Consider the following 13,935-nt stretch of genomic DNA (forward strand, 5'->3'; position numbering starts at 1 on the left):
GGAGTAAGTTAATTTTTTTTTTAATGACTTCTCAATGTATTTTCTGTCCTTTCTTGTGGCCAGTCAAACTTTCAAATTTTTTTTTCAAAAAGTCATGAAAATGTGGTGTGACATGTTCAATTACAATGAAATTCGAGGTCAATAAGTTTTTATTCAATTTGTTATAGTAGGAGAGGGAATTATCCGGAGGTATAGTGGATATAGGCATGATTATCCTGTGGACTTGGTTAAGAAATATTCCCTAGGCAGTGAATATTTTCCTCTTGTCCCTGACTAGCTCAGATAGGAGACTTCAGATATTTTCAACTCACTATAAGCATATTTTTAGTTCTTCACCAAATAAAAACACATATTATTCATACCATTCGATGTGGTTTTATTAATGATATACCGAAAGAGATACATACAAAATAATAAAGGGTAAATTAAGACTATTATTTTATAATGCCATGCGAGCTAAAGCTCACATAGCGTAAAGTTTAATTCACTAATAATTACTAAGTTTTACCTTGAGTAATTATTAGCTGCGTTTAAAAATCTAACTAAGAGCATGGTGAAATTATGTCTTTTGTCTGAGATAAAATAAGTATCGTCTATACAGCCACCAATGCTAGGTGTATTTTTACCTACTTTACTCATCCCAATTAATTATGATTTATTTATAATTAATTATCTTATACTTACTTGGACACTATACATTTTTCCTACTTCTTAATTCTGATGCACACACTAAAGCTAGGTGCTTCGTTGGTAGGAACATCTAACTAGAAGCTCAATGTATAGATGAGAAATACCCTCGATGTCTGGAATGATCAAGGTGTATTCAAAAGAACTGAATTTAATAAACATAATCAGAATGTTTAGAAAAACACTAATTAACCACGCTAAAAGTGGGTAAAACATGAAATGAAGGACAAAAAGGGGAGAACTCTTTTTGCGCTTATACATACGTCTATTGTATCGAAAAAGCTAACACATCATCGTTTTGATGAGGAACAAGTTACTGCGGAGTTACAAGACCAAGTGAAGCTCGTGCTTAAAAGATTGTTCATCAAAAATAGAACCATTTGGTGGGAGAGAATGATCTTCTCATATTTTCATACGATATTGAGGGGGATCCCTCCAGATATTTTGGGATCCTATGAGCGCACTATAAGTTTAAAAAGAGTTTATCACGTTACCCTACTTCCAGTATATGGAGAAAAGCGCAGACTCTGCTATAGAAACATAATATACAGAAGCGTCTCGTAAGGGGAAATTACGTGAATTACCACCTAAGCAGTGAGGGCAATCCTGCTCATCTCAAATTCTTTGGTGTTTCACCACTCCTTCACTTTTTCTGAATAAGCAGTGTTGCTGGGTTTTCAAGCACCAAAAATTGATGAAAAAGTTGAAAAATTATATTTTTCCATCGTGTTAATGCTCCAAAATTTTGAAAAAACTACTCCAAAAACAACTTTTTATACTGATTAGGTAACATATCAAAAAATTAAGGTGACGTTTTTTTTTTCGTTTTCTCGATTTTAGAAGTCCCAAACATTGGGAGAAAATACAATTTTTAAATAAAGCACTCTTCCACTTTTGTTTTTTTTTTTTTTTTTTAGTCAGAAACTTTGACATTTTCTTTGAATGCAGAAAAAAAATTGATAAAATAAGTCAATATGCGCAGTTTTGACCTTCCAAGAAAAATCGGTGATATGAAAAAATGCCACGTTAACTTTTTTATTTGTAAAATCAGCATAAAAAAAGTGCACTTGGTGTGATTTTAAATAAATATATCATTTTCTAACTTTTTTTTAGCTACTTTTTAACGCTAAAAAAAGGGGGTTACTGATTTCCAAAAAGCTCTTCTAATATGAACCCACAAACTGGTAAAAGTTCCACAAGTGTACCATTTGTAATTTCAAAGCTAACCCCGCTACAATCTTTATGATATCCGCATTTCCTGCAAAACTTTGAGAACTCTTATCTCCCCCGCAAATGCACTGAGAACTACCGTTTGTGCCATTCATCTCCCATCGAGGCCCATCTACATACATGCAAAATATATTGAAATTGCCGGCTCGAAGTGCAAAAGGCTCCATGATTTCACATGGAATGATCATTTAGGGAAGTTACCAAAAAATACAACTTAAATTACTTTATTGTACTGATTCCATCATATCGACATTTTAAATCGTCATTTAACTCATTTTATTCTCTCAAAATTTAACTCAATAACCCCAATGAATTGATTTTCTTTCCACATCTCTCTATATTATAAAGCGCCTTCCCAAAAAGTCTCCGAAAAATACCTACGTGAAAAATCAAAAAAAATATTTAGCCCGTTCTATGGCACCTAGAAAGCTAATTTTTCTTTAAATCGAAACCTTAACGTCTCTACAACATGAAAAAAATTATCAGACCAACAAATTTTGAAGTTGAAGGGCCCAAATTTCGAGTTGGAATGGGCTGTTTTTGCCGTTTTTTTGATTATTCTCCAGTATATTGAAAACGAAAAAAACGATGAAGGTGGTTAATGTCTCATTTTGAAGAGCATTAAATGTTTAACATTTCCCCCACTCACACTACCCCTCTAGGATGCTTAGTTTTTGAGCTATTTTGAATTCAAATTTTGAATTTCAGTTACACAATTTTGAATTAAATTATCTCAAAAACTAAAAACGCTAGATGGGTAATGTAAACGAGGGAAATGTTCAAAATTTAATGCTCTTTGAAATGGTGTAACCTGTTATCAGATCAAAATTAATCATCTGCGTCAAATTTACTGTTTAGTTCAAAAATACCCGAAAAATAGACGAAAAAATACGTGAAAAATAAAAAAAATTATTTAGCCCGTCCTATGGCACCTAGAGAGCTATTTTTTTCAAATCGAAACCTTAACGTCTCTACAATATGAAAAAAATTATCAGACCAACAAATTTTGAAGTTGAGGAAGTGCTCAAATTTCGAGTTGAAATGGGTCTATTCAGCGCTTGAATCAGATGCATGGGTTGTTTGGTGGTGGTAAACATGTGCGGTGAGAGGAGGTAGCTAACATAGAGGCGACATCGAGGTAGTGTTTTGTCAACGTTACCCCGCAGGAACTCACCCTTAAAGGTGGGTAATGTCTCTTTTTAGAGAGTATTAAATTTTCGAACATTTCTCTCACTTACATTAAGTTACCCTCTAGGGTTCTTAGTTCTTCAGCTATTTTGAATCCAAATTTTGGATTTCGGTAACAAAATTTTAAAATTAAATTAATCTCAAAAACTAACAATGCTAAATGGGTAATGTAAGTACGCGAGGCGCAAATACAAAGTTTCATACTCTTTGAATGAGGAAGTGTACAATAAAGACCTCAGTAGGTAGTAGGTATATTTTTATTGATGAAAGCATTCGTATTTTTATTCTGTTCACAGCTGAAACCGAAAGCTTGAGACTGACTGACGTTCACATACCAAGACATATGGATCTCCATCAACCGGCTGTGTTATCCTGTAACTTCGATTTAGCAAACGGAAAATTATATTCTGTAAAATGGTACAAAGACGAATTCGAATTTTTTCGATACATGCCAGCTAATAACCCGCAAATTCTAACGTTTCCATTGAACGGAGTAAATTTAGATGTAAGTACCCTATACACGATGATTTTTCAATAGAATATGGTAATTTCGGTAGCATCCTTAAAAGCTCTTTCGTTTCAATAGGTACACATATTATACTCGTGCACAGTACACATACCTACATGCACGTGCGTTCTATTTCGAATTAGCTCTCATCAATTTTCTTGCAAATAATAAGCTTTCTTTACGTACTCGTAGAACCTTGGCGGTTTCGCGAAATTTCTCGCGTAACTATTCTACATACTTCATTTGGCAACTCGGTTTACTAAATCAATTCAGAAAAGCGGCGAGCTTTCAGGTACAAGGCGCGCATTTAGCTGCTGTTTACTAAAAACTTCACGTACTTGTGAGCTTTCTAATTCGATTTTTCTCTTTGTATGCGTTGAAATACTAGGAAGCGGTGTGCCATTTGTACTGTACCTATGTCAACGTAACTTTTTTTATAAGCTTGTACTTTCGGCTGGTTATATTTAGTTAGTACAAGGCGATGTACCTAAACCTATATACCTTTTCTCTCGCAGCAGGTAGGGTATTATTCTTGAGAAAACATTTTTACACACTCGACAAGTAGAAAATTGGTTATCGGTGTGCACGTTGTTGTGGTAAAATACCACTTCCTGTGCGTACCAATTTGGAAACAGAGGCCGGCCAAGGTGCTAAAGATACTACAAAAATCACGTACGAGTAATTTTTAATGTGGTTGCGACCGGTGGAAACGATAGGTGCGATTTTTCGCGCGCGGTCTTTGATGACAGATTGTATTTCGGCCTGCTAAAGCTTCTTTGGTGGGTACAGTGAAAAGTTGACGTGACATTTTTCACCTTTTTTTTCTCATATAAAGCTTCATCTCGTCGCGTTTCGCGTTTCTACGGACGTGTGTTCCATTAAATGCGTTGTGTGAGATTTCAGAATGCGTTCTTCTTTTTTCGGGTGCTCTTGATTGTACTCCGGATGGGTGTTTTCTTTTTTTTTTTCGAGTGTACTGATGGCATCAATGGCTAACAAGGGAACACGAATTTCTACAGTATTTATGAGGAAATGGTCAGAAGTGATTGTAGGAAATTTCAAGGTGGAAGGTTTTTTATCATTCCATGGTGATATACGTAGGTATTTCCCAAAAAAATAATTACAGACACCTCCCAAAAAGTATAATTTTTTGAAAATACCTAAATAAATAAAAATAAATGAATAAACTTATAATCCGTTGAAATTTAAGTATACGTACAAACCTATTTGTAGAATGAAAAAGTTTTCAAACGTCTGGTAGAATGTCTGCTATAATTTCAAGAACCCAACAGAATTTTCCGAGTTTTTAGAAGCCTGACAAATAAATGTCAAAAAAGTCATTTCTGAGAGTTGAGCATCATTTTACAAAAATCCATTGATTTCTTCACCAATTTTTCAGAATTTAGACTAAGTACATATATATCTAGCATGTTTACTTGAATATCACTCAAAATGTCAGTTATTGCCCATTTTTTTTTTCGAGTTCACAAAATCCAGATGAATTTTTCAAAATCAAAATAGGTACCAGAAATTAATTCAATTTCGTTCCCTGTTTTCAAACTTTGACAATAGTAGGAATAAATTGATATCTACTTGGATATTTTTCCCGTTTTCAAAATACCGACCAATGGCAGGGAACGAAGTGCAGTGATTATAATCGATGCTACATGGATTATTCGTAAGTAATGCTCTCCAAATATTTGCTGATAATCGATTAATCGACCAAAATATTCGCTGTTCTGTGATTGGTAAGAATAAAGTGACGTCATAAATCATTTTCTGAACTATTAATTCGCGAATCGCTTGGATCGCTGTTATTATTGTCTGAAAAGAGAATACCGGAGACCATTGACTAATCAGATTACAATTCACTACCCAAAATTCAATAATTTAGTGGCAAACAATTTTTTTTATTTACTCAAGGACATCAAACGACTCTTTTTGCTGATATGTATATGTACCTACTATTTTCTAATTTTTGTTTAATATACGTTTACAAATGAGTTCTGGCACCATACATTTTTTAAATTACTCTTTGAATCATTTAGTCGCAAATTTGAGTTGAAAAATATTCACAATATAAAAATGTCTTATCACAATTTTGAACAATATCCCCTTTTCAGAATTTATGCGAAAATCCTCGTTGAACAATCCAATACTTACCAACGCAAACCATCAGTTTGCTGATTGCAAGAAAGTTTTTTGCTGTTTGCTGATTGGTTATTTTTCACAAATATGTTTTTCGAGTCGGGGTTCGTCCAAAATTTTTGAAACCGTGATCCACGTCACGCTGATTTAAAGTCATGGACAATTGTTTCACTTTTAAGAACCTGAAAAAAATTGCAATAAATTCTTAACATTCTACATATCAAACTTGAACAATTTTGAAAAAGAAATACCAATTTTCAACATTTTGATACATTAAGTAGGTACCTATGTCAAACTTTTGAATTGCAATAAATTCTTGACATTTCATAAGACTTCTTAAAACTTTGGAAAAATTAACAATTTCTTATATTTTGATTTTATGCTCTTTTCTTGAAAACTTGGAGTGAAAATTGATCGATTGCTGAAATCATGTAAAACGTTTAAAAGGGTGAAAAATTTCAACAATTCTTGACATTTCATAAGACTTTTTAAAACTTTGGAAAAATTAACAATAATTTCTGATATTTTGATTTTATGCTCTTTTCTTGAAAATTTGGAGTGAAAATTGATCGATTGATAAAATCATGTAAAACTTTCAAAAGTGACTATCTGATATATTGTCGGACTTCTACTTTTACACATTTGGAATTCTAGGCATTGAGTCAACTTGAGCGATAAACATATCCAACATATAGAACTTTCATACAGAGGAGATTTTAATCCTATTTTTAATTTTTTTTTCAACTCAACACTGAGTTTTTCATGTCGTAGTGTAATAAATAAATTTTCGTGTAAAATATCTGAATCTCATTCTTGAGTTTTGACAATGTTCTCAAAAAAAAACCTTAAAAATGACGCTGAATTTGTTCGCTTCGAACTTCATTGTTGATAATCTAGAATAATTGTATGAGCCTTCCATATTGGTCTCTGAATTTTCAAACAGTTGATAAATTCTATCAAATGATCACAATTTCTCAAAAACTTTCACTTAAGTACTGCGAGTTTCAAATCAATTTTTTTCTTCGGCTACTTCAGCTGTTGCTATTTTTTAATAATAATGAAGAAAATGGACTTGAGTTGACAAAGATAGATTTTGAAAAAAAATAAATTTTCCTCCAGTCCGTCAATTCGTTCTTAAAAATGAGCCTATTTAGGTACCTAGATGCAGATATTATAATGTATTTTGTAATTTATCAAAATTTGAATTCGAATACATACCTACATAAATAATGAATTTCACTTCAAAATTTTTTATAGAATTTTCAAAAAATCAAAAATAAATAGGCATTAAAAATTGAAATACGTACATATCTGGAATAGCTCCACTCGAGTTTGTAGCTCTTACAATTAGATTATCAATTGAATAGTGGTGTCAAAAAATATCGATAGTAGGTATCGATACTTGACTGTACCTACTTATTTGATACTTATCGATACTTTTTGAGCGAGAATCGAGTACAAAATTTCGTTAAATTTTAGAAAATTGTGCAAATTATAATTTAAACTTCCTCTAAAATGCGAGTAAAGGCATAAAAAATGAAAATTAGATACCAAAAACTGTTCAAATGTTTGTAAAATTCAATCTGTTGTCAAATTGTCACTGTATTTTTCATTTTTTTCTCTGGGCCATGGCCCATGGTCAAAAAACACGGGCAAAAGTGTGAATAATTGGAGTATCGATTAGTATCGATGCTGATCGATACATCGATACATTTTTTCGACAATAATTGACACCAGCATTCCACTGAAGAAACGAGCTTCTGAAAAACCAATAGAAAGTAAGTTATCAAGTTTTCACTCACTCAGGCTTGTTCAATCTCACAATTCTACTCCTCTTAGAGTTGAAAAATATCACTAAATGGACAAATTACGGCGATTTTTAGGAGGGGGGGGGGTAAATTCTGGCAATGTCCGATTTACCTGGTCCGAATAATATACAAAATACTTCGAAATTATACTAAGAAATGTTTCATTCAACTTCAGTTAGAATACCCACACGGAAATTTTGTACAGAAATTGAATTATAAAATTCATTCAAAAAACTTGTTCAGAACATTTCAAGTATAAAAATTTCAACCATGAATTCAACAATTTGCCTAATTTCAGCGATAAAAAATTTTCCCAAATCCAATGAGTTTCAGTCAACCCTCAAGACAGTTCTTCTGACTATTTGGTCAGCCTTCCAGATCCATTGATTCATCTAAAATGGAGACGATTGGACCATTTCATCCATTTAATGAATTATCAACGCATCGATTAGATTCTCGGTCCTATTCCTATTATTACTGCAGGTGGCCGACGCGGGCACACCATTTTCGAGATCAAGGCTTATCTTATCAAGTTTTTTTGTTATTCTATTCTCTACTGGAAAAGTGTTGTTCTACGGATTCGATTCAAAAGCTGTAAATATAGGTATTTGAGTTGAAAAAGTCAGTCTCTCCAAAATGATCATATATACCTAATCAAAAATATGAAATTCTGTAGCATTACAACTACCTAAATACTTGAATGAATTTATCTATTATTTATGCACTGAACTTACCAATCCATACGAACGAACTATGATTAGACCTAGTATAGGCAAGTTTGATCTGATGTGAGTGGTGATCAAAAATCATCGAAAGCGAAATAGAGATAAGTAAGTAAGTAATCTTCTATTTCCCAGTATACTGTAGGTGTAAGTATTTAGAGGTTAATCGAAATTTTTTCTCCATTCCACGCATCCGCAACATCAAAGTTTACGTTCATTAGAATTTATTTCAAATCGAGAATTCCCGAAGTTTCTTTAAAAGCTGTGAAGTGTAAATAGACGTAAGAGTAGTAAACGCATTGCGGTGTAACCAACTTAACCGCCGAAGTACACCGCAATATACTTCACATACCAAACTTTCAGACCTTAAGACCTGACTCGGTGACGAATTCCAGACCTTTTATGTGACGTCTAACTTGCGTTGTTGGATTTCGTTACGAAATTAAACGCTACGCTACGTTTTAAATAACTTTTAACGGATGAACGTTCGTCGTCGTCGTTGGCATCCTCGTATATATGCTCGCACATAGAACTACGTACTCGTACAGTACGCACACATATGCTCGTCGTCGTGTTTTATTGAAAATTACAAGTTGCGAAAAAAAAGAGAGAACAGAACGTACACACAAAACGTACTGCAAAACCAAACGGAACCATGGAGCCGGATCATTTTACTGTTTTCAGCAAAAGTTTCATATTTGTTGAGACATATGCTCGGTTTATATCTTCTTTTTGAAGTCAGATTTCCACAGCAGAGAGTAGTTTGTTGGCGGAAGATGAAAATAGACGAAGCATCACCTCCTGCACCCTTGCAGTAGAGCCGACTCGTGAGTAAACAGGAAGTTCTTGTTGGGACGTTACTTTTTCTGTCAAAAAAATTATTCTCTTTATATAAAACGCGCGATGTTGGCTGATTTTCGTCGATGTTTTCTCAATACAAAACGGCTGTATTGTGATAACTTCCCCGGAGAATTGTTTGGGAAAAAGTTGAGTAGGTATCGAAAGTGGCAAGATGGTCGAGTTACAGGCGAAAATTTTGGGTAAGATTTTTCAAAGTGGTCGGAAAATTAGAGGTTAATAGTCTAGATACATTATGATATGTATGATGGTGTGTGAGTCTCACTAAAATGAATTTTTTTAAACAACATATGTACATAGGTAATAAATTTTAAATCAGGTATGGGTAAATTTCATAATTTCAAGTCGATCTGAATCCTCCGGTAAAGACTGATTTTGGTGGCTGAAAATTCAATCGGCCATCCACTTTCAATGCTCTTGTGGCTTTTTCAATAAGTATCTAATAAATGTATGATGGTGTGTGAGTCTCACTAAAATGATTTTTTTTTAACAACATATGTACATAGGTAATAAATTTTAAATCAGGTATGGGTCAATTTCATAATTTCAAGTCGATCTGAATCCTCCCGTAAAGACTGATTTTTGTGGCTGAAAATTCAATTGGCCATCCACTTTCAATGCTCTCGTGGCTTTTTCAATAAGTATCTAATAAATGTAACTATATATAGGTTCACGACAGCACACTTATGAACCCATGTGTGGGTTAATCTTACATAAAAAGTGAACCAGTAGGTTTACCAGCCTGGCTCACCGAAATAGGAAGTAAATATGTGGATCGCATCCTTCGAAAAAAAATGTTTGGAGACCACCTGAATCTCGAAGATGACTATCCATCCGATATTTTGAATCTATATTCACACTATCCTACGCGTATTAGGTATAGCGAATATTACTAGAGAACTGTACCTCATGATTTGTATGTACATATTAACTATACTAAGGGCGGATCATGGAGAAAAAATATCTGAGGATTTCAACCTGCAAATTCAGTGAAAATCTTAATTTTCTTTTTTTTTGTATTAAAGTCCATCAAAAAAAATTTGGGCTCCGGAAAGTGCACTGTGAGAGAGGACGTGGGTCCTCAAAGAGAAAGAATTTCCAAAAAAAATCAGATTTTTTCACTTCAGCTTCTACCAACCTGCTTTTAGGTAAATGTCCAAGTTCCAAAAGATAGTATTCAAGGTTCTGCGTCGACAAAGAGAATCGCCATCAAAATGCTTGACCTTATTTATTAAGGGTTCTACTGAGCAGCTGAAAATTTTTTTCCCAAATACATTTTTCGCAGTAAGGTAATTAAGCCAATGCATCAAAGAAAATGGTTTCTGAAACTGGGGAAACATTTGGAAATACAGTGGTGCATAATTTTTGGTCACTATTGCCAATTTCAAAAAAATCAAAAAAAATTCTGAGGATGAGTTTTTGGCTATTTTTTTAAAATAATTTTTCAAATTGCTAGAAATTACCAGAAAGTTGATACCACTGCGTTCCAAAATATTTCTTTACTTTCAAAAAAAAATATTTTTCCTTGTTTTAGCAGACGTATCTAATGCGAAATATTTGAAAAAAAATCCAAAATTCCAATTTACCCAAATAGAATTAAAAATTATTTTATTTTTTTCGAAAAATGGTGAAACTACATCCCCGTTGAAGACCTCGGCACATTAGTCGGACAGGGATAGATTCTGCTGAGAATTTCTTCATCACAACTTTGAGCTTTGAATATTTGAAAACTGTGATAGCAAAAGCTTTGAGGGTAAAACCCACAGTGTATTAGGGGACAAAATTTCGCCCATTTTCGTTTTTTAAAACACGCATGTGCTCGCTGAAAATGTTGATCAATTTTAGTTCGAACTTCAAAGACTTTCAATCAAGTTTGCTCAACATTTTCAGCGAGCACGTTTGTGTTCAAAACATGAAAATGAACGAAATTTCATACTCATTACAATGATTTTTTCGCCGAAGCTGTGGCTATAAATGTTTTGTATTCAAATTAATAATTGAGTTTTATTCCTTTTTTTTCTTCTTCAAAAATGTCCTTTCTTTGAGAACCCTTGTACAATGTAGGTACCTATCTCCTACAAACGCACCTCCAGAGCCCAAATTACTTCTCAGTCTCTTTCAACTCAAAATGTAAAATATTGTTTAAATTGACACGGTTACACTTCTGACCCTTCTTTCATCAAAACTGCGAGAAAATATAATTTTTCAAACACATTTTTCACATTTTGGGATATAATTCTCACAAAAAGAAAATAACTCATGAAAAAATTCCAGCCAAAGAAGCTAATATATCTACTTAGCAATTTTAATGTAACCAACGAGATTTCGGCAAAAGGATCAATCGAACTAGCCCCCTTCGATTTAGACGTGACTACGATTTTTGGAAAGAGCACGGTCTGAAAAACCTCAATAGACTAACCAAAATTTCACCTGCCTAAATTTACGTATTTTTCAATTTTGGCAAATGTCTAGCTCTTTTCAACAAAATATTTAACATTAATTTTTTTTAATGGTGAAAATTACTCCTGAAACTATCATCTACCTATCAATACCTGGGACCAAATTTCATAAATTTAGGCCATCTGGAGCCTCCGTTGTGATTTTTGATTTACCAATCATTTTGAATTTCTCCTGAAGACACGGAAATCAACTTGGGCAGCTGAAAAAAAGTTATATGACTTATTCTCAACTTATTCAACAAGATTATCCACATTTTAGCTCGTTTTCTAAGCAGACACTTCGAGTGTGTTTTTTAACCATAACTACGAATTTGGTGAAAAATACGAATACATAATCAAAAAATTCTGGTAAATAAAACTCGAGATGTCTCCTCGTAAACCGGTTGTGATATGAATTAAATTGTCAGATAGGTAAAGAATGAGCCACGACTTCATTTTCAACTTCCCAAATTAATTTCCGCCTATTTGATGCTCCAATGAATGGCTGAAAATGCAGAAATTTGGTTCATGAAAGTTGATATTGGTTTTAGGATAAATTTTCATAATTTGTTTCCTCAAGACGTCAAGAGATTTTCTCCAACTTCCCTCTCATAGATTATTTCATTTTGAGACCTCCTCCTGGTCTTACTTAGTCCTTTCAAACCTTCACCAGGTCTCAAGTTTACCAAAACATTTTGCTGATTTGTATTCAATCTCAAGAGCAAACTTGGCTACCTATTTATGACTCGCATATGATCTCCCCTGAATTGAATGATTATTAATTTGAGGGAGGAAATAATGCAACGAAATCAATAATGATTGATGAATGAGACTATTTGTGCAGAGGACTGGCAGGGGCGAGTCCTGATTCTCAGTTAAGCCTATACACTATCATTTAGGTGTAACGAAGATGAATATGTGTTTCAAAGGCCAATGTGAGGTGTTATTTTTTTTTCTTCAATTTTTAATGTATTGTGCTTAGGTACTGTGAGAAGTAGTTATCCCCAAAAAAGTTGCATCTTTCTAGTCAATCCCATACTTTTCACTTTGAAATAACGTTTTCAAATTTTGCTCGTTTTTTTTTTTCACCAATGATTATGTCATGAGCTCAAAAATGCAAACAGCATTTCAGAATATGTTTTGACCACAAATAATTTTTTTTTAAAACAAAGTGGTCCAATTCTGAAGCAAAAGGAATTGGAATTTTTTCTTTGCTTATGATGTAGGGTGTTATTTATAATACGTACATATCTGTATATGAATGAATTTACCAGCTTTTGTACATTATTACCTACGTATCTAAAAAATGTTTGTATTTTTTCTGTTCACAGCTTTCGCAGTCAAACATGACAGTAATAACTTTAAACCCTTTAAGTTTCAATAGTAGCGGATCGTATCGCTGCGAAGTATCGACTGACGCACCGAATTTCGAGACGGCGGCAAAAAATGGAAACATGACCGTTATGGGTAAGTTGACTAAATGACTATTGTACGTATAGGTGCCTACAAATGATCTACACCAACCTTACATATAAAAGGGTGACCATATCTTAACCACATGCAATTGACTACCGTCCACCATTCGTGTCACGCATGTAAACTTCAAACAGTAGCGTGACTTACTATAGGTATACCTAGGCTTACCACTGCGTACAGCTCGATAGTACAAACAAGAAATTAACAATACTATACCTACCTGTGTAGCCAAACAAGGTGGTTTATCGAATGAGATATTTAAACAGATTTTGCAAACGACTGCGACTCTCTAGTTAATTAACGGTAACAAGTTACGGATAACCTGCGAACCTTATTATTACCGAGTGCAATGAATAGTTGTCGGCAGAGCCAGATCCAATTAGCGAACAGTTTTCGTGTAGTAGCGCCGGACGGACGGTGCGGCGCACAGTAGGTCTTCAGTTCACCTTTCCTATTACAGCTTCAACTTTCGTTACATCCCGCGGATAGCATCAAAAACAGGATAACCTCAAACGCCAACGCGATAAACTTTAACCTTTTGATCATTTTGCCAGCAAGGTAATTATTGGCGTTCGAGGCGCGGAAAGACGTAAGCGAATTAGAAAGGTTTGAAATGCTTTTCAAAGCTGTTTCTCTATAAACCAAACCTTAAATATTTCCAACTAAAATTATCCTATCCGCTGCCGCCACCGCCGCCGCCGTCGCGTACAAGGGACCGACCGACCAGGGCCGCCTTTGTTCGTCTATTAGAATTAGTTGTCTCGTTACTTTGTCGGTACCTATGTAACATCGGTACAGAGAAGCCCATACTATCGGAAATTTCATACTTTCTCATAACAAAGCCAAAGTCTATCCATAGTACAGCTTTTATA

At 34.0% G+C, this 13,935-nt stretch overlaps 1 protein-coding gene across 1 annotated transcript in view; it reads left to right on the plus strand.

Moving 5' to 3' along the window:
- The window catches only part of LOC135835476 (uncharacterized), a 159,976-nt gene that overhangs the window by 127,723 nt on the left and 18,318 nt on the right, over positions 1-13,935 (plus strand). Inside the window, exons 2-3 of the mRNA XM_065349741.1 lie at positions 3,402-3,610; positions 12,919-13,054. Coding sequence (XP_065205813.1) covers positions 3,402-3,610; positions 12,919-13,054 — 345 coding nt within the window. The remainder of the gene's footprint in view (positions 1-3,401; positions 3,611-12,918; positions 13,055-13,935) is intronic.

This window comes from Planococcus citri, chromosome 2, assembly GCF_950023065.1.
Source record: "Planococcus citri chromosome 2, ihPlaCitr1.1, whole genome shotgun sequence".
Lineage (NCBI taxonomy): Eukaryota > Metazoa > Arthropoda > Insecta > Hemiptera > Pseudococcidae > Planococcus > Planococcus citri.